The 27,996-nt window shown below is 39.4% G+C and overlaps 2 protein-coding genes across 2 annotated transcripts; one reads left to right on the plus strand and one right to left on the minus strand.

The window, feature by feature from the left end:
- Nucleotides 1–1,191: 1,191 nt before the first annotated feature.
- grm5a (glutamate receptor, metabotropic 5a) lies at nt 1,192–21,752 on the minus strand. Its single transcript, XM_069146336.1, has 18 exons — nt 21,608–21,752; nt 21,005–21,285; nt 20,676–20,809; nt 19,082–19,343; nt 18,852–18,966; nt 16,401–16,650; nt 12,119–12,354; nt 11,877–11,998; nt 11,673–11,797; nt 11,420–11,588; nt 9,554–9,680; nt 8,292–8,409; nt 7,488–7,674; nt 6,348–6,506; nt 6,101–6,226; nt 5,741–5,923; nt 5,441–5,610; nt 1,192–4,083 (listed from the first exon to the last, which is right to left on the minus strand). Exons 2-18 carry the CDS (start codon nt 21,200–21,202, stop codon nt 3,165–3,167), a joined length of 3,600 nt encoding a protein of 1,199 aa, XP_069002437.1. The 5' UTR covers nt 21,203–21,285; nt 21,608–21,752; the 3' UTR covers nt 1,192–3,164.
- Nucleotides 21,753–23,765: 2,013 nt separating this feature from the next.
- On the plus strand, nt 23,766–27,697 carry LOC138196004 (tyrosinase-like). The gene is made up of 5 exons (XM_069145660.1): nt 23,766–24,587; nt 25,650–25,866; nt 26,739–26,886; nt 26,979–27,160; nt 27,438–27,697. The coding sequence occupies exons 1-5, from the start codon at nt 23,766–23,768 to the stop codon at nt 27,695–27,697; spliced, it is 1,629 nt and encodes a 542-aa protein (XP_069001761.1).
- The last annotated feature ends 299 nt before the right edge of the window (nt 27,698–27,996 follow it).

Below are 27,996 nucleotides of genomic sequence, written 5' to 3' on the forward strand. Positions count from 1 at the left end.
GTCTGTATGTCATATGGTGGACTGACACCAAAGAAGTTGAAGTTGAATATTGATTTCATGTCAGTTTTAATGTATTTTTTTCTTTAACGTTATTTCAGGTTGCAAACCAGATGAAAAATCTATTTCAAATGTCAACATCAATTCAATGATAGTTTTGATTGAGCAACTGTGAACTATATTTGTTTTCTGGGGGAATCAACAAGAGCTATGATGTCTTATGGGGGTGGTCACAGAACTATACAGGGTATAGAGGCAATAATGCTGAATTGGTTGTTTTCTGTTGCCTTAGATAACACATATATGTATGCAAATGGTAATAAGACTGGGATTATACATATGTCCCTGCATACCTAACCCCCCTCAAACCAAATCATGTTATGTGTGAATGTAAAGTGGTCTGAAGGAGGAAGAGAAATCATCAAATGCCTCCAGATCCAGGACAGTAAAACCTCTGGCAGAGAAAGGAATAAAAAAAAAAATCCAATTACATACTGAAGTGTGTCTACATACAGACTATGATCTGCAGAGAAGAATTAACATTTCTTTAGACAAATTAAATCATCTATGTACCAACACCATCGGATTTCAAGGATAAACAATAAATTGGTCCACTGGGCTCATCAAAGCCTATTATTCTCTAACTATGAATAAACTTTGCCCACCGTCTTGTGAATATTAATTTCACTGAACAACTTTGGTCCACAATTTATGGCATAGGAAATTATATCATGTTATTTAATAAAGAGTGCCCTAGAAACCCTATTTCCTGTTAGGTTTATTAATTATCGCACAGTGATTTGACATAATTCTATTCTTATTTAGAAAAAGGTAATAAATAACAGGGACTAAAAAAGTGTAAAAATAACACTGCACATGATCCAGTTCTTAGCTCTGAAAAGAAACGTGACTCTTTCAAGCTTGGAAATTCCGATTTTTTTCATCATAAAAAAAAATAGTTATCTATCAAATGTGAAAAAAATTATAAGAATAATTCTAATAAAATGGTTGCTTCGAGACAGTAAAGAATAATTGAGTCATGTAATGACCTGATGCTTGTACTTTACAGTAAATTTTCAAATATTGAGATAACGTATTATTTCTATGGTTATGATGTAGCATTTCTATATTCCTGCATTCCCCTTCAATGAAAATGAGTATTTACAATACATTAAAAATGACTGTAAAAATGTATTCCATATTTGATGAAAACCTTTAATGCAGCACAAGTCTAAATTGTAAAATTCAGGCTATCTGAAAAGCAGATGAAAAGGTAAGATAAAGATCATTTAGAGTATATCAGTGAATTACTGGCATAAAGCATCATATGGAAAAATCAGAGTTGGCACAAACCTGCATGCAATTGTCATAATTCTCTATAATGATTTTTCCATTGAAAATCTATAAACAATACTGCACATGTCAAAAAGCATGAAGACTTTCCTTACTTTGTAAAAATAACAGACAAGGGAAGGCTCAGGATTGCCCCCCCAAAAATAAAATAAAATACAATTTTCTGATAAACAAATATAAGCTGGCTACTACATGAATATAATCATATCTTCGAAGCAGAAAAGCTGTAGGCCTGTGAAGCCATACTATCAGTCATCTAACAAAATGCAGATACAAAAAAAATAAATAGAAAAGACTATCCATTGCATTGAAATGTTCAGGCATAAGAAATCTAAATAGGATTCTCAATGTGACCCAGTTTATAGAAACACAATGCCATTTACTGCAAGGAGACATTGGCATATATGTAAGTAATAAAAAGCAAGGCTGGAAACAAGCAGTTTTGCAAAAGGTGTCTGAAAAATCTGGCACACTTTCAGTTTGCTTCTGTCCTCTTAAAACTAACCTTAAAAACACCTAAGTATCACTACTAATATCATTACTTTGCTACTGTATCTATTATGTGGTTTGACTTCACGATATTCAAAAGTAGTTCATTACAAACATAACTCAGTGAGTGCAAACAAATCTTGACATCATGCAAACTGGAAACATTTTGAGCCAACACTTGGCAGCACTCACTCCGCAAGTAAGAGTCAAAGTCAGAGAGTATTTTGGTTCAGACACATCCTGAGGTGGAAGATCATTTTGGTCCACGAAAACTGTAACTTATCGTACATTCAACTAAGCCACATCTAGATAAAAAGAGAATAAGATGACATCCAAGTAGTCCATGTAAGCTCTTTGTGGGTTAGACACCTAATGACGTCTTGAGATGTAAAGAGCTGATTCCTGATTGGCAGCATCTTTACACACTTTCCTTCAGCATCAGGATAGAAAATACTCCCTTATATCCTCCGTGATTGACAACAAATTTGAGGGCAAGAAAAATTTGTCATGTCTGACCTTTTGATAAAAGGCAAAGTTAATTGAGCTGTTTTCTTCTGGACAAATGCCTTCATGCTGATACAATCTGCATCCAGACACATCCCAAAATGTTTCAGGTGAGGACAGTTTTTTTGTAACAAAAACATCAACTGAACAGAAAGTCAATGGCAAGCAATAAAAAAAAAAAAAATAATAATAATAATTACGCTTTCTTTGTTTATGATAATAGATAATGCAAAATATACAACCGAAATACAACCACCTTAAGCTTTTTGTAATCCCTGCACTTCCTAGATTGTAGAGATATGCCATAATGAAACTCATTTGCTATTTGGGCATGATCCAAAAAAACACTGAACAAAAATATTTGGTAAATTTCTCCACTGAAGATCAATAACCATTTTGTAATGAAATAAAAACATAACTTGATTTTGGAAATTTGTTTTCTTCTCAGCTTATCAGTGTTTTCTTTGGACTTTAAAACAGAGTTTGAAACATGTTAGAAAAGCATTAAAAAGTCTTTAAAATGCCCATATGTGTGTACCAGTTTGTCAAGTTTTTAATTCAGTTGATGACAAAAGCAGTGACATAGCTCAGCTTATTTTCAGAAATTAATGTTTGCCACCGGATAATAAATCCTCTTATTGGTATTCTTCTCTTCGTTTTCTCAATAAAAACTGCTTAAACAATAAAAAAAAAATAAAAAAAAAAATCCACATATCGAAAGGCATCGAAGAGTTTGGTCCAGTTTGAAGCTTTGTCTCATGGAGTTTAAAGAACTCCATATAGCAGATAAACAGGAAGAAAATGGTGTGGAGAGAGCGTGTTTAAAGGGAGGAGGAGCTCTGGCTGTAGTGTCTCAGCAGCAGCTGGTCATATTCAGCCTCAGAAGCCGGGGACATGGAGGTGGGAGAGCTGCCATCGGAGCTCAGAGATGAGTCTCTAAATGGGGATGGAGGAGTCAGAGCCATCAGCTCCTCCATATCCTTGGTTCGTCGGCCACTCACGCAAGTCCCAGCCAGGTGCTCATAAATCCTACCCGCGGGTCGATTCTCGCAGAAATTGGAGACGGTGGTTACCTCGGCATACGTCGTGACAGTGGAGGGCGCCTGTCTGTTCCTGGATGTGTGGTACTGAGGTGGACAGGGGGCGGGATCTGCAGCGGCAGGCAGAGCAGTGGTGCTGGGGGGGCTGACAGTGGCTCCCCCTGGCAGCATCATGGTGTTCAGCTCACTGATGTTGGCAGTGAAACGGTTAACCACGCAGCTGATTTGGTCCATGATAGTGGTACCCTGAGGTTGGTCACCAATCATCCCGATGCCGATGTCACCCACTCCTATGATGCTAACGTCCCCTCCATCCACCTCGCCAGCACCCTGGCCATTGTCCCCAACTCTCTTTCTGACCCCAGCAGGTTGCTCCGGTGTATAGGTGGGTAAAACTTGTGCTTCCTCGCCATCTTCTTCTCCCTGGAGACCCCTTGCCTTTTCTGCATGCTGACTGATGGAGGGCAGAGGTGACTGAGAGGGTGAGCAGGTGAAAGACTGAGACACCTGAGGTTCTTCATATTGCTCTTTGACGCCATTGTCCGCAGGTTCATCTCCTCCTTTGGAGAAGGGTTTGATGATGGCCGTCTGATTCACCTCGACTGGTTCCTTTTTCTTGACATGGAATGACATCCTCTTCCATAGGTTTGGTCTGTAGCTACGCTCGTTCTGTTCCCATGTCACGGATTTCCCATTGGAGCTGTAAAACATATGAAAAGTAAAAATATATATTTTGTTTATAGTAAAAGTGATTGTATTTATGACACATTTAAAGTACTTTGTAATAATACTGCAAGCCTTCTCTACGTAAAAAAAAACGTGAGTATACTACAAGACATTACTGTATGTGTAAACATGTACAGTTTATTACCATTATACCAGCATGACACTGAGAAAAGAACCTACGCCATCTATGCCGAGGTTCATGCTCTATTTCTTCTAGTCAGTATTTCTACTATTCCCTGTGTAATATCTTGTCTCACTCCATGTTCTTTTATCTTCCCTAGAAAGAGAAATCCTTAAAGGCAGTGGGTGTCCTCTGGGAACATGTAACCCAAATGAGGTAGCCTTTTCTCAGATCAGGGAGCAGTTTTTCTTGGCTTCATTTTCAGCCTGTTGCAATGGATTCAGCTCCATATAAACGGTTTAAGAGGAAACAGGGCTAGCAGTGATTTTGTGTATAATGTATTTCTTTCACAAACTTTTATGCATATACATTGACTCGTGGACAGAAACGACGAAAGCTTTTTCACCCTGAACTTTCCTCCTGTTGTACCCAACAGCATTACTAATAAGATGCTTAGAGGAGTGTGCTGTCTCTACCCCACACAGTTGCATATTTTTTCCTGATTTATCAGTATCCGGAAAATATCTGGAAAAATAGTGGCCAAATTGGACTCAAGAAAAGAGGCTTGTTTTGTAAAATGAATAAAAGAGCTTCTTTTAAAAAAAAATTACAATTAGACCCTCCAGTCTATAGGAGTGAATGCATGGGTTAATAGGGTTTTGACTGTCTCAAAACACATATAGACATCTTGGATCTGACATTATGGTACCCTAAGTAGTAAACTCTATTTATTCTATTAGTAATGCTAAGGAAAGTGTGAGAAAATCCCAAAATGCAAATAATTCCCACAGGCCATAATCTTTTTATATAACAACTTAATGAGAGCTATTTTGTTTACTTAACAAGCTTTATGTATTTGGGCAAAACTGGTTTAGATAGCTTATTTCCCCCCAAATAATCCCTCAAATACCTTTTTTTTTAATTTCACATTATTAATCCCCGAGGGGAAATTTCTTCGCTACAGCGGGGGCGATCTCAGGGGGGAGCTGCTGCAACAGGCTGCCACTAGCGCGGCGCCAGGTAACCTGACCTGAGGTGCATGTTTTTGGATGATGGGAGGAAGCCGGAGAACATGGAGAGAACCCACGCAAGCACAGGGAGAACATGCAAACTCCGCACCGAAAGGCCCAGGACCGGATTCGAACCCGGAACCTTTTTGCTGTGAGGCGACAGTGCTAACCACTGCACCACCGTGACGCCCTCACTGTACCTTATGTTGTCCTGTGCAGAGCCACGACGGCGAAATAAGTTGGCCATGCTGCTGGAGGGTTTGCCAGACTTGGCAGCTTTCTTAGCATCGCCCACATGCATGCGCACAACTGTGGATGTAGTGAAAGCACTGCGGACGTTTTTCTCAGGCTTGGCGAGCATGATGTACACCTGATCATGAAAAAGAGCAACAAATTACTATTAGCATAGAGGTTAAAAGATACAAATATTCTGCCAAAAAGATGGCATAAAATCCTTAGAACTGTTTTTAATTTGAACTTTGATTGTGTTTGTATCTTACCTTGGGGACAAACATGCAGCAGAGAGCCACTGTGGCACTGAGGCTGACACTAAAGCACATGGTTATGATCTTGTAGTTGGAGCCAAAGTAAATAGGAACAAAGGCCAACCAGATGATACAGGTGGTGTACATGGTAAAGGCAATATACTTGGCCTCATTAAAATTGGCAGGTACATTACGAGTCTGTAGGGGAAAAGGAGAAATATAATTTTAAAGTAGTGCAGACTAAGGTACATAAAACAGAATACATGGAGAAGGAAACTGAGAAAATTTGCAAATACATGAACACATGGTATAAACCTAATTGAGAAAGTACAATGAGACAGCCTTGTATTATTAACAAACGTTATGCTGAAGTACCTTGAAGGCGTAGAAGGTGCAGCTGAGGATAAGCAGGCCATTGTAGCCCAGCGGCGCTACCACCCCCAAAGTGGTCAGATTGCAGATCAAGTGCACCTCACGGATACTGGGGTAGTCATAGATCACCTAAGAGGAGACAGAGGTAAAGGTCACTCTCGTTGTCGAAATAAATAAATTAATGTAAATGAACATCGCCCCCATTGTAAAAGACACACACACACACACACACACACACACACACACATACCTGTGGTGGCTCTATGATAAGAAGTGCCACAATAATTCCCAGCTGCAGCAGTATGAGTAGGAAGGCGATGACCAATTGTGCGCAGGCGGACATAAAGCGCGGCTTTTTGGTGCAGATCTTCTTCTTGCTGCCTGCCAGGATCCGTGCTATGCGGTTGGTCTGGATCAGAAATAGATCAAACGGTTCTACATGCTTCAATTACATCCACTGTGGATAATACAATACCTCTTGCACTGATTCATGACAATAATCCCCTTTCCAGATCTTAAACATCAGCCTCAGCCCACACAGAGATCCTCATCTTCTACCATGCCTCCCTTGCAATTGGCAGTCCTCCAGTCCCCGTAGGTAGCTCTTTTAGTCCAGTCAGTTGGCCTTCCATATATACTTAAAAACACTCCAGAACACGTGACTGTAATAGCAGACAACTTGTCTGATTAAAGGTGGTTGTTGTGAAAAGGTTAAATTATAAAGATAAAATTTAAAATCCTCTTGCTATGTCAAAGTGTTAAAGTCTTTAAAATGACTCATTAAGCACTCAGAAACTCTGCAAAAAAAACCCATCAGATTTAAGTAATTTAGTGTCCTATGCAAAATGTCTACAGGGATGACTCACATTCACAGCAGTAATGTCTGTTGACAGTTGAAGAGCTCTCTCACCCACCAAAGGCCACAGTAAGTAAAATGAGGATGCTTTCAAAAATAATGTCATGAAAGTGAACCTTATTGCACCGACAGAAAAAACAAAAAATAAAAAAACTTTTGGCTGACCACTCTGCCATAGCACTGATTCTCCAAGGTGCAGTTTTGTGAATTTAGGTTGCCTTGGTTTTGTTACTTTGTATAATCCCATACTAACAGTTCTTGCTACATCTTCGAGGTAGTCATGCTGTAGAATGAATTTGGGACCAATCAGAAACATTCCTAATGGTACTGTGTGAAGTCGAAAGAGTACCTAAAAGTGCCTTAGTGCCTGACATTTTTTGCACAGTGCATAAAAAGCATTCCAAATAAAAATGAAGTTGATGAACCATGACCCATGGGCATTAACCATCAAAGTTTCACAGGAAGTGAAACATGACACGAACCTATATTCTATTATACTGCTACCTCCTCATAACTAAACAGAAAACAAATTACCTTGGTGACAAGAGCCGAGTAGCTCATGGCAGGAGACAGGCCGATTCCTAGCCGCTGGAGGTAGCAATAGACAATATGTGGCTTGGCGATAAGGCTGAAAGTGCAGACGTAGCCCAGACATATTCCAGCCAGAATAATGTAGCAGAGCTCACGACTCGATGACTTGACCACAGGAGTGTCCCAAAATCTATAGACAAAACAAACATCTGGATTAAAAAAAATTGCTAGACAATATTTGGAGCAGTGAAGAGATACAGTATGAGGATCACCTGCAACTCTAAGAAGCCATTTACGGTTTACTGTAGAGTAATGACTGATGATTGTACTATATTCTAAAATTTCAGATTTATTCAAGTCAATATAGAAATTTACTTTGACCCAGAATTAGTGTTATTTTCTAATATGTGTGCTGACTTATTAATAACCCAAACTAATATGGTTATTGTGTGTCGGACACAGTTTTAAATTAAATCTTTCAACCATAGGAAACAATATGAAATGTACAAAATGACAAAACTGCAAAGGATTCACATATTACAATACAAAATGATCAATCAGTAACAAATAGTTATGTTTAAAAATAGCTTAAATACATTTTAGTTTGGGTTAAAAACTCAACAGTAATACATTATATATCCAAAAAACACTAGAGGTCAAAGCATTCTCTTCATGTAGATACACTTGTGCTGATACTCTAAATGTATCTAAATGTCGAAATAAATACACAGACAAATTGGATTACGTTTGATCCAGTGATTTTAAGTTTGTATGTAAACATCTGGTAAAAGTATTTGCTATATTTACTTGATGAAGACTGAAGTAACAAAAAGTGTAGCCAGGAGGCCCAGACAGGCGAAGACCACTGCAGCGATGGGCTCTGGATCCCCCCAACGCACATATTGTACTGGGATCGGCTCACAACCTGCAGGGTGCAGGGAGATCATCAATGAGAAACCAAGAACTGGAAAGGTTCCAGCTACATTTTGATTTGTCTGCAAGACCAATAGTCAAAGGATGTGTATTTGTGCTTTCGTCTGTAACTATCAGCTTGATGTGCAGCCTGGTGTTACGCAAAAGCATACAATACATCCGTCAATCCACTAAAATATATTGTGTCAGTGCTGTGTTTGACTTTGACTTGGCGCGAGAAGTACACCCATGTATGACCAGGGTCAAAAGAGATAATGTGACAGAGGTCATGTGAGGAAGTACGAAGAGTGATAAAGTCCACGTGGGGAGGAGGTCAGGAGATGTCGGACGGAGAAAACACAGGACTTTCACCAGGGACACCAGTGTTGGAGTCCATGAAAAAGCAAATGTCAGTGTGGATTTTTAGCACGTAATGCAAGAAAGTTACTTTGACAAAGTAACAAATTTAACGTATGTATCGTACATTAAGTAACTGTCACCTGGGACACCAGTGTACGAGTCCGTGAGAGACCAAAGGTCCACTTTTTTTTTTAAGTGACGTAAGAAAGCTACTTACATTAGTAAGCTACTTACATAGCTACTTACATAGCTTACATAAGTTGGTTAAGTAGCTTACAAAAAATTACTTATTTTGACCAGAACCATCTTTTCCTAACCATAATCATGAACATAACCATTGTCACGCATAACATGACACTGAAACAATACCCTCTAGTGGACTGATGCAGGCATTACATGCTGTGGTGTGATACCTTGATGCGTGTGAATATAAACAAAGCTGGTATTTTTCCAAACTACAGACAAAGTGAAATATTCTAGGGGATATTAAGTGTTCACAAAAAGCAAGAAAAGGGCTTCTGTGGATTTTGGAATTAAAAAAATATGGCTTCAGCAAAATCCTTTATTCTGGCATGGATCTTAAGTCTCTTAGTGGGTCTACAGTATCCAAGCATTCGTACTGATTTCTGTGTAGTAGTGTCTCTTGGTGTCTGCCAGTTTGCGTTGTGTGTGGTACATAAGTTGTAAGGGGATTTGTGGGTGCACCATCAGTGTGTGACCCAGATTGGATGGCTCTTCTGGCCTGTTTAGAAATCCTGTATTTGTATGTAACTGAGACATAAAAACGAAGTGCGTACCAGTGAGGTCATCTGTGGGCCACGAGCCCAGGATGCAGGCTCGACAAGTGTACTCATCAAACACAAACTCATTCTCCTTGCAGGGAGTGCAGGTCCAACAGCAGCTCACCTCTCCTTTACGGATCACCTGGAGACACACACACCAGTATGAAAGGGCTGAAAGGCCTCAAAGCTCCAATGGCACTTTTCTGTAGCTAATCTTACACTCTGACTATCCTGAAGGGCAAGGACATGAGGATTTGTTCATCAGGGGACCAAAAGAAGAGGGAAACGTCATTGAGTCTCATTATTTAAAAAAAACTAAAAAAAAATCTCTGCCTTTGCATCCCTTCAGAGTATAAGTATAGTATATAGAGAGTTAAGGAAAAGTGGAAGCATTGTGGGCCAGTGGCTAGTCACATTACAAGAAGGATCGGCATTTAAATCTCATCTTTTGTCATTTTTGTGTGGAGTTTGCGCTTGTGCTTTGCATGAAAACATGCAGGTCATTGCATTTGGAAACTTTATGTTGCCCTTAGGTGTGAACAGGATTGGCAGTCATTGGCGAAAAGGAACAAAGCACTTTACTTAAATACTAAGCAGAAGTCAGAGGTACTTGTAGTTTACCCGAAGGTTCTAATTTTATATTACTCTCTACTTCTACTCTCTACCTTTATGTGACAGCTACAGCTTCCAGATACTTTAAACCAATGTGTGATATTTGATATTCTTGTAATGAACATATTAATTATCATACATCATCACACAGTAAATTAGAAAATAAAAAATAGCTTCAGTCAGCTGCAGCTCATCTAACTAACTGCAACATGCTGTTTATATATGAATGCATTATTAATCATTGTCCAATACCATGTTCAATGCAATATTGAGTACTTTTACACTTTTGCTATTAATAAGTAATTTTCCTCAAGTACAGAATGCAAAACTTTTACTTGAAATAGTGTTGTTGTTGTTTTTTTTAAATATATGGTATTGCTACTTTTACTTAAGTAAAGGATCTGAATACTTCCTTCAACACTGTTTCCATCCTGCATGTTAGCTCTGTGACTGTAACCTGGGACAGGCTTCTCGGATGGGTGAAAATAAGAACAGGTGGAGGGAGCAGAAACTTAAACTGTGAGAGAGGTATTATTTTTTTTTCAAAGGAATGACATGTCAATATGATGCTGTGGGGAGGCAGGCAATGACTCCAGAATGGCGGTATTGACGAGGTGAGCACAGGCCAGAGAGAGCCAAAGCTCTGCTTGCAGATCTTTTCAAAACCATGCATTAAACGGAATTTGCCATGTCACAGGGTGTTGATGCAAACTGTTAAAGAAGGGTTTAATGTTAGAGACTTTTGGGATGATACAGAGAAGGGAGACTGCAGTCTGGATGGGCTGGAGGAAGCAAGAGAAACCCAGATGGGAGATGATTAAAGCTTGAACAAAGAGCTGTGCTGAATCCCCGGTGGGGTACTTGAGGATCTGATTGGACCAGTTTGGAAGATTGTAAACCTGTGGGATCAGTCTAAGGTTGCTGTGTGGGTGGTACTTAATAGTTCTCTTCAATAGAACTATGATAACTTTTGCAGTCTATAGTGAAATATAAATGCATGAAACCATGTCTTTTATAGATCATTATAATAAAAACAGCTGCCAATATTACCTAAACTAAATTTTCATAATACACAACCTGTAAATGTTGTTTATAGCTTATAGAGGTTGATATAGGCTCTGCTCCTGTATGTAAATAAAAGTGTTGGTAGGTACACAACTATTTCTACAAAATGTCTTGAAATGATAACAAATTCAATATAACTAGCTGATTTTAAAACACATCTTACACTCAACAATGTACAACTGAGTTCATAGGAGTGGTTCATACCTTGATCTGTGCCTTCTGGCAGGGCTCAGAGCAGACTGACTGGATGATGTCACTGTTGTTACTCCAGATTTCCTCATCGTTCATCTTTAGGCCACCCTGATTCCAGCTCCCCACATGGATGTAAGCGTATTCATCCTCGCCTATGTGCTTGAAGTTCATTATTTCATACCTGAAGTGCATAATGCTGTGTTATGCACACATTTGATTTCAACATCTTTACTTCTCACCTTTTCTTCCTCATCATGATCCTTACCTGCCAGGTGAGTCTCCATTCTGATCAAAGAGGATGGTCTCCCCAGACACACCAGTAAAGTTGGTTTTCATCAGAAAGTCAAGCAGCTTGCGGCCATCAATAGGCCGCATGGACTCACATAAACCCTGGGGAAAAGATAACACTGTCAGTACTGTCAAACCTGATGTGAAAGCATTCAAATGTGCTCAGTGTTGCTAATTTTACCTTATATCCTGGGCAGAGGGCTTGCTGCATGGCATGTAGGCCATAAGCCATGGAATAAATGGCATTTATGACAAAGCCCATCTTGGTGTCCTGAGCATATTGATGGCGCAAAGACTCTCTCCCTGTGGAGAACACAAAATTGTTAATAAGAAGCAATCCAATAACTGTAATCACTATAATCTACAGACGAGTGAAACGTGTCTCAGTAGGTGTACAGAAAATGATCGCTGTGTTGTACTGACAAGTGCAAGTACGGTTGTACGTGGTGCTCTCCTGTGGGTGTCCCCTCAACCTGCACTGGAAGCGGTGCTGCCAGAACTCAGGGAACCAGGGGTTCCTCTGGTTGGCATCAGGCTTCAGGTTCAGGTAATAATCATCGAACCAGGTCACATACGCTGACTTCAGCTTTATAGTGATTCCACCTGCTGCTTCCCTCTGGTAGCCATCAGTCACATCATACCTGTCAGCCCAGCCATCACTGGACAGGAAAAAGTGGGAGTTAGACAAAGATTCAGCAGCCTGTTAAGAGTAAAGACTGGTATTTTACACGCTTTCTTTTCCGTAGACTAGCTTTCTTGTTCTTATACAGAAACCATTCATGAGGTATACTTTATTGTACACTAGTTTCAGCATCTTGGTAACTGCTGTTTAGACAGCACTCTCTTCTTATTCTTGTTGTGGAAAATGTCTTACTGTCTCTTATTTGTAAGGAATAGCTGGTAAACCTGACAATTAACATCGCATTTAATACCAAAGAACATCAAATCACTCAGAACACCATCAGCAGTTAAGCTGATGCTGAACAGCATTTTTACTTAATAGCACATTTGCAAAGTAGCCCAAGTACTTTCACTTTTTTGGTGAAAGTGGTTTCAACCACTTTGGGTTTAAAGAGGATAAGAGGGTGGTTGCCCAAGTTAGAAGTCCAGGAAGCAAATGTTACAGTGAAACCTAACATAAGCTCGAAATTAAAAAGTAAATTATTTATAATTTATAAAAACTATTTCAGAAGGGTTTAACTAAATATAGGGTCCGGGTACAATAGATTACTGTAATTTGAAGTGGTTTTATGGAGGATAACATTTAAACCACAATGGCAAGGAATGTTTTGATGTGGCCTTCTGCAAAAAGCTATGGTATGGTTTGTCCTTTCAGTGAAATTTTGGACCACTGTTGCACAAATTAAAAGATAAAGGTGGTGCCTCACCAAATGAATGTAATGACAGGAATGAGAGTAAAATAGATTACAATGAAGCCAACACAAAACTCACTGAGTAATAGAAATAAAAAGTATTTGCTCAAATCTTTAAATTGACGAATTAGGAAGTACAATTCTTTAATTGTTTTTTCTTTACTTTGTTTCTTCATTATGCTCTTTAATCATGCTCATGTGCAAATATACAATGTGGTCAGGAAAGAGAGGCCTGACATGTTATTATCTTTTCAACATGTTTTGTGTTGTTGTTTTTTTTGCAAAGTTTGTGTCTGACCGGAGACTAATTAGATCTCTGCAGGCTCATTATCAGTTAACTCCATTGAGAGACACAAGAGCATATAGACTTTTTTTTAGCACATATTTTAGCACCTTTACAAGCAGTGCACTTAAAAAGCCCTTCATTGCGAAAACATTCTGTAGAGGTGAACCAATTTGTCCATGCCTTTTCATTCTGACAGTCATATATTCATTTGCAACTGAAAAATGTACCATCTGGCAACAGTTACAAAAAGATACTTAATACTGAATAAACTGTAAACACTAGACAAACAACACCACACAGCAGCGTCTGCAGACACATCTGAGAAGCTGTTCATCAAAAAACATTTAGGGCTCAACATGTTATCTCATCATTGAGCTGTTTGGAAAGATCTCTACTGCATCTATTATTATCATTCCCTGGATACTTGTCTACAATCAACCAAGACAGACGGTTGATTACACCTCCACACATATATATATATATATATACATATAAAAACACACACCTCACTGACACTAAAAATTGCACTGTTCTCTGTGTAACTGACAAAAAAAAATACCAAAGAAGTAATTTCTGAAAACTTCCCTAACCAAGCTGGAGTTATACAATAGTAGTGTGGGTGTTTTTTTTTTTGTTTTTTTTTTATGATGCCTGGTTCTCTGAGTGAGGTAGGAGATCATTTCATAACACATCCTTAGAGAAGCGAGCACAGAAATGGTACACTGGCATAAAAAGGGAGAAATGGATATGAAAAGCATGGAGGGCTTTGACTCTGGATAGTTTGAATCACTCTTGAACGAGAGCTCTGAAACCCACACATCGACCTGGGAGGGCAATATGCTGCATGCAGCATGTTGCTACACCACCTACAAGCCTGAGAACACACATAATGTGCAAGCGTGCTCTGAAACACACAAACACACACATGCACACACACTTTGTGCTCCTATTTCACCTTTTACAGCACAATACTGGTCAACTTTTACAGTCAAATCTTTCCTGAGTGAAGACTTTAGAACTGAAACAATCTTGAGGGCAGAAAGGTGTCTGTTACTAAAATGAGAACTAAACAAGAAATAGAAGAAAAAGACACACAGACACAAAAAAATAAAACAGCCGTCTGAGCGAAAGCCTGAGCAGCTACGGTTGCTGTGTTTCCAGCTTTTACAGTCATTCCAATGAGCATCAATAGCAGTATTTGGAGGTGGGAAGCCAGGAGAGATCATGCTCCTTAACTAACACTAGCAATTAGATCTTCACTGTGATTATAGTCTGGAAATCCTGATGGCATTAAGGTGTGCCCAGCTACTCTGAAGGATAAACCAAATAGCGACCAGTATCAACAACATTGAAGCATTTTTTCTAAATGTAGTTGCAGCAGTGGTAGAGTTTTGGCCAGTTTCAGCTCGCATGGCGGTCAGTGCTGTTTGGTCAAAAGCTGCTTCAATAGTTCTAGAATTAACCTGAGGTCTACGCCCATGAAGAAACTCTAAATCAATTTAACGCTACTCTAACAAAATAAAGAGGCCTGATTTTAGCTTTGTGTCCTGTGTCATTGAAATTGCTACATTAAGCTAGAGTTTGCACTGATTTCTACACAAACAAGCGAAAGGTTGACAGTTGTTTGAACAAAATAAATCAAAAAAGGGGCTCAAGCAGCGCTGGCTAGAAAACAACAACAAATAACATCAAAAAACATCATCTGTTCCTCCAGTTCCTCATTATCCGTAACTGAAATCTAAACATCTACACATTGTCCAGGCTGACATAAAAATTATGCTTTGTGCAGGTACCTAACTAGAAGAACCAGAGAGGTGAACAAAGTGAGGTCAAAATGTAATTGACGAAGGATACACAGATAAGAATTTATGCTGATGTATAATCACATGAATGCATTTGCATCAAAACAGATGGAGATGACATCTAAAATATAGTTACCCTGAAAACAAAACAGCAAGGAGAAACATCTTACTCTTTGAGCTGATTTCAACTTCACAACTATCTGGAAGCTCTGTGTAATGATATGGATTATAGAGCGTAGTGTTTTGCAATATGTAGTTCAAGGTTACTTTATGTTTCCTCCTGTCAGATTTGAGCGACAGCCTACATATGTGGCTCCTAATGAGGAAAGGCATTTATAGAACACCAGGGACGAGAGTGAGCCAGAGAGCTAAACCTTAAAATAAAACATGTTATTCTCGGAGAGAGTGAAACCTCCTGCTAAATCAACCCCCTCTTTTTCTGCTTGTTTTTTTGCCTTGTGATTTTAATTGCATATGCTTTCTTTCTTCACCGTTTGCCCAATCTCTGACAGCCTCTATTTAAATTATCCACGGGAAGAACCATGCATAATGTGCAAAATTCGGTGTGGTACTATTTCCCTTAAAAAATTCCAAATGTGGCACTTTTTTGTTTGTGATCTTCTATAATGATATATTTACAAGAATGGTTCAGGATCGTACATATTTATTCATAATAAATATGAATTCAAATAATCATATTTATCTGTTCATTTGTCTACTTACGTGGCCTTTTTAAATAAGAAAAATAGTCACTGATATGCTTTTATATGGCTACCAGCTATGCCTTATTTTCTGAAGCTGTTGTTTACTGTTCTGACAGTGACTACAAAAATACAATACTATTTAATGGTTCAGTTACTGTATGTATATGCATCCTTTGACTGCATCAAAACACTAAAATGTAAAAATAGTATCAAGCACAATTGATTTGAAGATAAACAAAACCTGCATTTTGATTTTGATTTGAGTCTCTTAAAGCTCTACGGCACAGTGTCATTCTCATATCTATGCAAAGAAGTATTAAAAAAAATACCTTGAGTTTCCTATGGCCCCATGGAGTTGATGGATGCAATGAAGATGATAATACGGGTGATGATGAGAGGACAAATATGATCCCAACGACAACAAACACATCTTCTCTGATGCTGGAGAAATCTGAAGAAAGTCTGGATTGGAAAGTAACGCATAAGAATAAGAAATGTGAGAAATGCAGAATGCAAAAGTCTACAGAATTTACAGCTCACCTTCCAAACAGCAGAAACTCTCCCACCAGGCCTTGTCGTCTCATGGCCATCAGTATGCCTCGGACTGTCATGCCCTCACAGAAGCAGGCCACCACCCTGGCTTTGGGCAAATGGCCTCGTAGTTTCTGCAGCAGCTTGTCAAAGTTCTGTTCCCCTGCGTTGCTGTATATCTTATCAGAGTGGGCGATGCAGATCCCCTCTTTTGCTGCCATGTCTTTAAATGCCTCCATACCGCTCTCACCATAATTGCCTATGAAGGGAACCACATGAATGGAATGGTGTTCGTATATATACACACAATACTGCCCACACAAAACCTGGGGTTTGCTCTCTAACTAAAGCAAATAAACTGAACAAAACTAATCTGTAACAAAATTATTGGACTCACCAGGAGCCTTTGACAAAGCACTTTGTATATTTAGCTGTTGCGTTAATTCTTCAGTCTTCTTTGTTCACATTCCTGTGCAATCATTTACTCAGTATTTCAATGGTGGTGCTCCTGACACATTCACTTCTCAGCACAAATGCTCTTGTTCGCTGATACACACACAGGGTGTAAACAAACAAATACACTAGTGTAATGCCAGCACAGCACTTGAGAATCTGGTAATTTAGTCCCTATTATGGGAACCGTCAGGGGTTAGACTTCCCTGTTTTTGCTGGAAATGAGGTCACCTAGTTTCTGTTGCTTTGCAAATATACTCTTACTGTGCGTGACACTGTTTGAGGCATCTTTTTCATTACTACATGTGAGTTTTACTCCCACATGTGGCATGTGGGGTGAGTACTTTCATTGTTTGTAGTTTTTTGTAAACTCAATTCAGTTTTCTGTTAATGTTGCTGATGAAGCTGCTAATTCTATTTATATTATAATTATTTATCTTCTTTAATATTTCTTTTCTTCCTTTCTGGCTCTCCATGGGGCCTTTTAACCTTCTATTGGGCCAATGCTGCCACAACTAATGGGTTGTTATTAGTTACTTAATGAAGATATAATGGAAAACTACGCAACCTTGGGGTATAGTGAATATGGAACTGCACTTGTGATGTCTTTAAAAAAAACTACACCAATTCAGTTACTGACCATTTTAAAACGATTTTAGTTTCTATTGCAGCTGTTAATGTGGGAAAGTTGTTATCACTGACTGTGTCATAAACCCTGTTATTACTTGCATTTACAGATAGTTAATTGTGATAACATTATGGACAACCAGGGATGTGCAATATATTTCTAACCATTCACACAGATTAGAAAAGCAAAACCTTGAAATCTTTTTAAATCAATTACATTTTGAATAATTTTGCACAGAATGTTGAGTCTAAGTAGCGTTAGATAAGTAAGATTAAATAAGTGAAGTGTGTGTGTGTGTGTGTGTAATTACATTCATAGAAAAACAAATGTGAAGTCACTTCAACTGAATCCTACTGGCCTTAGAAAACAGAAATATACAGTACAAGATAAACATGAAGACAGGAGTTTCGGTTTACATACAATCCTGGAAAAGAATATTAGGCATGCAAAATAACACATTTTAAACCCTTTTTTTTACTGCAGTTTAGTCATTTTAGGAAAACAAACTGGAACAATCCAGTAAAGATTTAGGACTTACTCTGACCAAGAGGGATTTATTAGCAAATAAGGCCTCCAGTCACTGGGAAGTTAGAAAAGAAGCAGTAAACTAATGGGAGCAGTAAAGAAAATTATTGAGAAGGAAAATGTATCTTTTTCTGAATAGGTACGATAAGTTATTCAAAGACTGGCCCCACTGAAATTGCGATAACTCTGCCTGACACCAAAGGATTTAAAGGCTTGTGGCAGATGTTCCATAGAGGTTTGTCAAAGATGAACAGGGTTAAGAAGGATATATAATCACAGCTAAATTTCAATCAATTTCATATTGTGTCATTAATATACTGGCCTCCACGGCTCAGTAACACCTCGGGAGGTTTTATGGTGGTCCGACTTTGCTTTAATAGAGAGCACAAGGAAAAAGTGCATTGGTATGTGTGTGTTTGTGTCTTAGCTCCAGTAAATTTGCTGGAGGAGGCTATTTGCACTCAAAATAATATATGCGATTTGGCTGAACTTCCTCTGTGTTGATGGTGGGTCAGAATGTCAGTACAGTAAGTTAAGTGTAATGCTGCTCTTCTGCGCCTTCAAGTGAAGAACTCAAAAACAACTGAAACTACAAACTGAAACTAAGAACTGAGTCACGCACTGCACACATTAATGAGGATCAGTTTACCTAATGACAGAAAAAGAAGCTTCAAAAAGTTAACTTTTACTGTTGCACAACTGTACACAACTACAGATGTTGATTGTTCAGATGCAACAGATAAATTGGAAAGTTACATGTGTAAATATGGCTGTGGGATGAAAGATTGAAAGAAGAATGACAAAATGGAACAATGACGAATGTAAAACAGTACAAGACACATACACACTCTTACCCTCTGTGTGTATTGCAGACACGTAGCTCCAGTTGTATCTTTTGACAATGTCCACCATGGCTCTGGCCTGCTGCATATCTGATGGCACCACTCTCATAAAATATTTATAAAGGCTCTGTTGGAAGAAATTTACATGTTCACAAGTCTGGCAGTACACTCGGGATGTTTGAACTTTGAAATCTTTTCATTGAACTTTGAAATCTGTTGCTGGTTTTGTTAACAGGCCTTACCTTGTCACTGAGATCCATGCTGGTGGCCGAGTATGCTATCTGTGGGATGTTGAAGAGCTGAAGGAGATTTTGCACCTGGATGGCCACAGAGCTGGATCCTGGTCCAATCAGTCCCACGATGGGCTTCTTCCCCTGAACAAGCAAGCTCCCTGCTTCTGCAGCGCATCTGCCCTGGCTCTCCTCCTCTTCGTTGAACACAAGTGTGTCTCGAATAAACTCAATACTCTGCTCCAGCGCCACTGCAGAGTGCCAGCATGAGTCCCTGGTGTAAAAAGTCTGAATTCCCAATCACAATATTTTGGCAAGAATTATAGAAATAAGAGGTGAGGATAGCACAGTCTGTCCTTCCTGTTTACTGAGGAGCCGCTTGACGAAGACAATTTTAAAATCAGTGCGAAATCTTAAATCCAAAGTTCAGCCAAAGCTGATGTGAGATTTCAACAGTCTGAATCAGTCAAACCAAGATAGTGTCTCCCATAGTCTTTTTAGTACATAATTCCTTCTTTGTATTTCCCTGGGTGGTGTTTCCTTGCTTAGTTGTGGCAGAGACATAGCTACTGGCTGTCACAAGTAGCAGCTACCAACTCTTTGAACATACATGGCATACAGTGTACTGCAGGAGCGTTGACTTGAAAAAAATCTGAAACGAACCTGTTTCTCAGCAGCTTAAATCCTGGAAGTCTGGTTTACTTCAATGCCTTCACTCAAAAAGTTACCTATCAGTCTTCTAATTTGGCCAAATTCTTCCAGCTACTGTTCACTTGTCTGTGCCCAGTCGTCTTTAGGTACCAACAGTCTCCCTGGAAGTTGGCCTTCAAGGCTTCCACATGTCCTGACCCGCTCCCGAGTAACATCTCCCTCATTCACTTCCACACCCTCTACTCATTCAACTTGACCCTATATATGTTTCTGTCTAGATATATACCCTTTTGTCTTTGCCATATTGTCCCTCATTTGGATTTTAGTTGTGAAAATCCTCGTCTTTATTGAAAGTTGGACCCATATTATTTAAAAAAAAAAAAAAAAACACTTTAGGGCAATTTTCCTTTCCTTTCCTAATTGTTATATTTTAAAAGAATCCAGATATTTTAGGAATCACTTCTGTTTTTCTGCTTTTTAAAAACTGGTAAACCCCTTTACCTCCCTTAAATATTAGAGAATAAAAGTGAACAGATATTAATATATTCAACCATGAGGGATTTGTTTTGAACTTTTTATTACATTTTGTAAAAAGCAGAATCCCAAAAAAAAATTTTGGTGTAGATTGTCTTGTAACTAACTAGTTAGTACCCACAGGATCAGCTAAATTAAAACAGCTGTGGTTGTGAAACTTCTGGCGAATTTTTATTCCTGCCTATATGAAGTCTTTTATTCCAAACCTGCAAGTATTATCTCATCTTGAGGGACATATTGTTGAGACCAACACTTTGAGAAGACTGCTATTGTCTTGTTATTCTCTGCCACAAATGGTAAACTAGCCCTTGTCCATATATCAAAATCCTTTATTGTATTGACACATGGTCCACTCAAAGTATAACAGTAAAGGTCACTAAAAACAAGATCAAAATCAGAAGTTTTGTGGTTGGTAACTAACCTGATCTCGCAACCCAGGGTGATATTAGGAAGGATAGTGGGATCTGCATTAATTCGATCCAGAGTGTGCATCATAGCCTCCACTCTCTGGATCCCATACTGCTCACGTACTGCACCACACTTTCGCTCATGGACCTGAACACAGTTTGACACAAATTAATTATTAACATTTATAACACACACACACATGCACGCGCGCGCGCGCACACACACACACACACACACACACACACACACACACACACACACACACACACACACACACACACACACACACACACACACACACATGGATAAGATAAGACACACATAAACACACACAAAGCTCACCTTGTCTGCAGGTGGTTGGTGGTGTACAGAGAACAGAGCACCCATGATGATGTCACCAGGTATATGTGCCAATACCCTTCTCTCATTGTTCTGGCCACTGACCTCAACCTGGTCCATCAACAAACTCAATGCTAGTAGCCTCACGTATAACCACAGTGTTTTTCCCATCCCTGTGTTCCCTCTTGCACCAACTGCCATACTTGGTCCTCTTAGAGCTGAGGTTCAGATGAATATGTTGTCTCTGGCATGGTGTTTGTAGTGCCAAGGGCAGGGGTTAGATTCTTGGAGAAAAGGACAGCGGTAGGAAGTAAATGAGTGCAGTGTATAAGCACCAGGAGCTCTCTGCATTAGACTTTATCAGTTAATTAAGTCTGGATATTGAAAAAAAAAAAAAATGTTTGGCTATTTATTGACATGTCATACCAGAGATCATTAAAAACTTTCACTTTATTACAGAATATCAAGTTGCTGTCCGTGGTACTGAAATCCTGTTGTCAGCGCATCATGCAACTAATTTAAAACTCAATTATCTCTTCTGTATTTAAGACTGAATTCATTAGTGTGCGCTCAGTAGGCACATGCTAAAAGACAACTTCAGCCTACCTTTTCTTTTCCAGCTGCCATGCAGATGTCATTCCTTTCGAGATCGTTTCCATCCCAGAAGAGCAGTAAAAAAAAGCGCTGCAGGCTTTTGCTCAAGCTGAGTCTGGCGCCTGGCTACAGCACACTGCAAATAGCAGCAGATAATACAGCCCGTTATTGGCACATGTTTGACTTACTGACGCACACGACAGCCCCCCCTCTTTCTCCTCTGCCTACTCCTCCTCCTCCTCATCCTCCTCGTCTTCTTCCATAGCAGTGGAAAGCATGGAGCATCAACAGTGACTAAGTGGGTGCTACTGTGGAAAGCTCAGTGAGGCAAGTCATTCAGACGCATGAAAAACTGAAACAAAATGTATAACAAAGAAAATAAAGGATTCTAAATGAATGATATTAAAGCAACAACATTGGTGTTCATTACAAAAAGGCATTGCTTATTAAACTGGTTTTGATTTGGCATGAATGGATTTGTTTTGTGGCTGAACTCCCTGAGTGTGAGGTGGATTTAACCCTCATTCAAAGCTTGACGTCTTAAATAATGCTTTATATACTCAGCTTGATATTTCACATCTTTTTATTAAATTTCTCATCTAGTTGCAATTGAGCTGGATGGAAAATCATTGTGTCCACAAAAAAAGAGACTAAATGATTCATTCGATGTACTTCAACTGCAAATCTTCCCTCTCTTGCCATAGGTCAGAATGACTCCATGGGGCACCAAATAAATGAATATGAGTGAAATCTTGTGGTTTCTTTGTTGCCTAGGGAGACAGAGGAAGAAGGTAGGCCTAGTGTACTGTAAAATATTTGTTATAGCCGTATGGTGCCCTCTGGTGGGGACTCATTTGCTGTCATGGACTAAATGTTCTCGCCCCATGAACATCACATGTTCCATTAACAGGCTAAAAGTTAAATGTTAGGGTGCACAGTGGTTGCATTCTCGAAGGAAGAGAGCCATGTGAGACAGCAGAATGATACCATCAAAGTTTTCTTCTGAGGAAGCACAATAAAGCAAGCCATTGCCTCTGGAAATGCATTCTTCATCAGTAAGCCCTTTGTCTCAGGTTCATGCTGTGGCTTGTATTGTACATTATTACATAAGATATTAGTGGTCATATGACCACAAAATCCAAAATGAATAATTACACTAATGGGATTTTTTTTTTTTGGACCCAAGCTGGTTACACTTTACTGAATAGCAGTTTTAGTCACATATGTAATTAAAAAAATGCTTTTCACATACGCACTTTGATTAAAGAAATTGAAAGTGTCTGATTCTGACAGGGGACTATACTTTTAGTATATACCTGACTACAGTGTGTAAATACAGTATTAACTTGAAGTTAATTTGTGGTCAACCACAATTGTCTCATCTCACAAGGAGGGACAAGATGGATAATTATTTATTGTCGATAGTTATTGTTCACATATGGACCTACACATATGGAAGTATAGTGTTGTATATTTCCTTCTTGTGCTCATGTCTCTTTCTGTGGTCCTAGTAATGCCATGGTGATTTTCATCCCATAATGGCAAGAAAAACAGTTGTGTGTGTGTGTGTGTGTGTGTGTGTGTGTGTGTGTGTGTGTGTGTGTGTGTGTGTGAGTGTGTGTGTGAGAGAGAGAAAAAGAGCGAGAAAGAGAGAGAGAGATATCACATGTCTCATGCTCATTTCTTTGACTATAATCAAGCAGACAGAATCTGAAGCAGAAAATCACTGTAAAATCACAGTAGGCTACTTATGGGGCCCGTACATTTCTTGTCATGTAGCCTATGGGCCTTTAAGGGCTTTTTGTTTTTGTGTGATATAAACTATACATTTTTAGATACATCCTTACATGATTTTGTAGTCCTAATTATATTACATTTTAATTAGGGCTGTAAAAAGCAGAATCAGAAATATTACCATTCCCATTTTCTGAATACATTTTCGTTAGAATTATTCTAATCTGGAAGGGGTATGGCTGCGACTTTGAGATGTGTGCTTTCAGACTAATTACCCCACTCAATAAAGTCAGCTTAAGCATGTGACTGCATGAACAAAGGAGGTGGTGTAAGGGGGGTGAGGAATTTAAATCGAGAATTTATCACATCTCACTTAGTCATTGTTGGCCCATATCTCAGTGACTCCTTGCTGTCTTCACAGTAAAAGCTTGCTGTGATGAGGCCATTGGAAATCATTAGTTTTTTGTTATATTTTGTACCCAGCTATCAACAGTTCCCCCGTCAGTGCGTAACCCAGGAGGCCCTGCGCATCAAGGAGTGCTGCCCCCCTTGGGAAGGGGACGGCTCCCCCTGTGGGGCCAGCTCGGGCCGGGGCTTCTGTCAGGACGTCCGGGTCTCGAATCATAGCCACGGGCCGCAGTACCCCTTCTCCGGGGTAGACGACCGGGAGGGATGGCCCTTGGTTTTCTACAACCGGACTTGCCAGTGTGCATGGAACTTCATGGGATTCAACTGTGCGGACTGTAAATTTGGCTACTTTGGGGTGAAATGTAATGAGAAAAGAGAGTTACTGAGGAGGAACGTATTTCACCTGACCAGGGATGAGAAAATCCGATTTGTATCTTACGTGAACTTAGCCAAGCAGTCAGTCAGCAGGGACTATGTTGTCGCCACGGGAACCTACAAAGAGATGGAGAACGGCTCAAAGCCATTGTTTGCCAATGTGTCTGTCTATGATTTGTTTGTGTGGATACATTATTATGTATCCCGGAGCGCGTTGCTTGGCGGGCCGGGGAATGTGTGGACCGATGTGGACTTTGCCCACTGGGGCCCTGGGTTTCTTCCGTGGCACCGCGTTTACTTACTGCACTGGGAGCATGAGATCAGGAAGCTGACCGGAGACATGAATTTCACCCTCCCCTATTGGGACTGGAGGGATGCTAAAGGTTGTGACGTGTGCACCGACGACCTGATGGGAGGCCGGAGCCCCCGGGATCCCACTTTTCTCAGCCCGGGCTCTGTCTTCTCTTCTTGGAGGGTAAACACATACACACCTTACTTTTTTTGTTTACTTTACTTCCTCCCTCCAGTAGCTTAAATGTATGCACTCCACAAACATTAACAAAGCACTTCAGTGTTTGCTCTTCTTTTTTTTTTTTTTTTTATGTTCTAAGACTTATTCTATGCACACATACAATTTATTTATTTCAAATTTTGTTCACAGGTTTTATCTTTGAAAAAAAAAAAATCCCCATATTGCCAAAGATATGCATTTTTACATATCACATGGTCTGCGGGTTTGAGGCCACGTATGGTAGTAAATGAACATTCAAATCAGCTCTGGTGGGCATTTGCACAGTCAACATGCCAATTGTACACTCTCTCAACATTTGTGCAATGTATTCGTTGATAAAACAGCACATTTTAGAGTTGCCTTTAATTGCAGTTCAAGGCACACCTACGAAAACCATGCTCAGACTCTTAATGCCTTTCAGGTGAATGGAACATCTTGGCAAAAATTAAGTGCTCCCTCACACTGCTTTTTACAATTTTTTTCAGAACAGACCTTGAGAGAAAAAAACATTTTGTATGCGCCGAAGAAGCCTTAGACCTCTTACTTCAACTCGTGAAAAATGGGAGCAAAAACAAACATTCTGCATTTATATTTTTCCTGAGTGTATAATTATTTTTCAGGTAAAATATTGGAGGATACAGCCTTAAAATGTGCTCTATGGAATTAACACATTCAGACATTTTTTTCACTTAAATAAATCGGGGCATTGGGTATTCTATGGGGTAAATGCAGTGTCAACTCATACACCGTGTGGTTTAATTTTAAACAACCGAATGGATAAAAATTACAAGGACACTTGCACATGCACTTTAGTAAAAATGGATTGTAACAATGCTTTCACAGTTAGTTTCTGGTCTGAGATTTTAAGTATTCTGAATTGCACGAATATTTTCAAACTTACTGTAATTCATTTAGAGAAAATAAGTTTTCTCACAATAACGGTCAAATGTTTGGTGTTCACTTTATTGCTGGAATCTATGCTTGACACTTTCTTGCTCTGTACTGTGTATCTTTGCTTATCGACAGGTCATGTGCTCCAAGATTGCGGAGTACAATGACAGAGGTGTGCTATGTGATGCTACGGCAGAAGGCCAATTGCGTCGTAATCCTGGAAAACAAAATCGCAATGTGGTTGAACGACTACCAACTTCAGCAGATGTGGAGTTCACTCTCAGTCTGCGAGAATATGACACCGGTACAACGGACCGCACTTCAAACATGAGCTTCAGGAACACTCTGGAAGGTCTGATAAGCCCTGATAAGCGCGCGCACACACACACACACACACACACACACACACACACACACACACACACACACACACTGCTCTGTCTTGACTGTAATGTAACAGCAATGTGTGGACCTGCTCTGTACCCTGTTTGTTATTTACACCTAAATTTGTGGCCTTTAAATTGACTTTGTATGCAGTGAAAGTGAAATTGTGAGAAACTGAGGGGTACACATACTCAAAAAATATTTAAAAAAAATGTGATTGTTCAATGTTGATATATACTTTACGACTAATGTGCACTAGATTATCTACTGAGTCTCAGCAAATATATAGTTACTATGTGAGTATGCATTAATTTCAGAGTTGGCTTCAGGATTACAGCTTGTGCATGAATCCAACTACTGTTGGAAGGCTAAATGCCACATAGCTAAGCATCTATTTTGTATTAACAGCAGGTTGAATATCAACACAGAGCTGTCCAAATAAAGAGCTATCTCTTTCATGATGGTTTCCAAGGATACCTCCGTCAGTTCTGAACATATTCACATATCTCATACTTCCTAAAAAGAAAGATAGTCCACTGTAGTAAGGCTATATAGGGAGTATTTGATACAATGCTTGCCTTTTTGACAGGTTAAATTCAAAAATTCACTACTGCTACCATTTTGGATGAAAAAAATACCTCAATCGTAGAAAAAAAAAAATAGTAAATTTTTGTCACACTGTTAATGAGATATAGGGTAACTATCTGGGGTTTTCTTGTAAAAAGAAACCCAACCCTCATCTGTTTGGATTTTGGGTGACAATATGTAATTTTACAACAACTTTTGGTTCTCTAACATGCTGCCATTTTTTGTCAATTCTGAGAGCTTTCCATCTTGCAGGATTTGGGGACCCTACAACTGGGATAGGAAACCAGACTCACATGGGCATGCATGCTTCACTACATGTGTTCATGAATGGAACCCTGTCCTCAGTGCAGGCTTCTGCAAATGACCCCATATTTTTTCTTCACCACTCTTATGTTGACAGGTGAGATGCAGTCAGACACATTTAATAAACTGATTACATTTATACACTTTTCACTTAACGGTACTTTGTTTTAATTTCTTTCTCTATAAAAGTCTTTTTGAGCAGTGGCTCAGGAGGCATGGAGCCACCCCAGTCGAGTATCCGCATTCTAATGCTCCTATAGGGCACAACAGCGAACACCACATGGTGCCGTTCCTGCCCCTTCACAGGAACAGAGATTTCTTCATAACTAGCAAGGACCTGGGATACGACTTCTCCAACCTGTTAGATGGCAGTAAGTGCCCCTCTGAATGGGTCTTCTCTTCATTTATATTTGAGGAAATCAATTACCATGTTCCATTATTTAAGCGAAACTTTTTTCCTCCCCTTGAGAAATAACCCCATCCAATTTATAAGGGAACAAAGGAACTAGTTAAAAATAATCCCCCCCCCCCCCCGACTGTAAAAGTAACATTTATCTGCCCACGCAAATTTAGATTCTATGTTTGATTTCTCCTTATTAAACATTTTGCCTACTTTGCTGTGATCATCTCTATTAATCTTCTTTTCAGACCAGATGCTAGCAGAATCCATGCGTCCTTACCTGGAGGAGTTGGAGAATGTGTGGCCCTCGCTGCTACTTGCAGGGTTTTGTGGGGGGATTGTGACAATAGCCATAGTTGCTGCTGTCCTAACTGTTAAACACCACTTTGGAGGGTTGTCTTGGCTGCAGGGACAGAGGTGGAAAGACTTGTTTGTTCTTCCAGAAAGACAGCCACTTATCCATAGCAATGGCACAGGGGAAACCAACCAACGTAACTACAGCACATAGTTAGTAAACTATGTAAAGGCACAGCCTGTCTAGTAGTGCACACATCTATACAAAGCATTGTGAATTATACATTATATTCAATAATTGTAACGAGTCTATAATCTCAGTCAATACCAATATATTTGAATTGTAATAAAACGCATTCCTTCCACATTTTTCTTGTCAAATTATGCCCTTCAGATCATTTCAGACATGGTCTGAGCAATATTTATGGTTTCGATCATGTTTCAAATGACTTTTCACATTTATTCTCTGGGGTTCATATAGTTTTAGCTGAAAATCAGGTTCTGCAGTGTGTT

Source organism: Embiotoca jacksoni, unplaced genomic scaffold (assembly GCF_022577435.1).
Source record: "Embiotoca jacksoni isolate LCO1_2020_lvr unplaced genomic scaffold, fEmbJac1.0.p SCAF_13, whole genome shotgun sequence".
Lineage (NCBI taxonomy): Eukaryota > Metazoa > Chordata > Actinopteri > Embiotocidae > Embiotoca > Embiotoca jacksoni.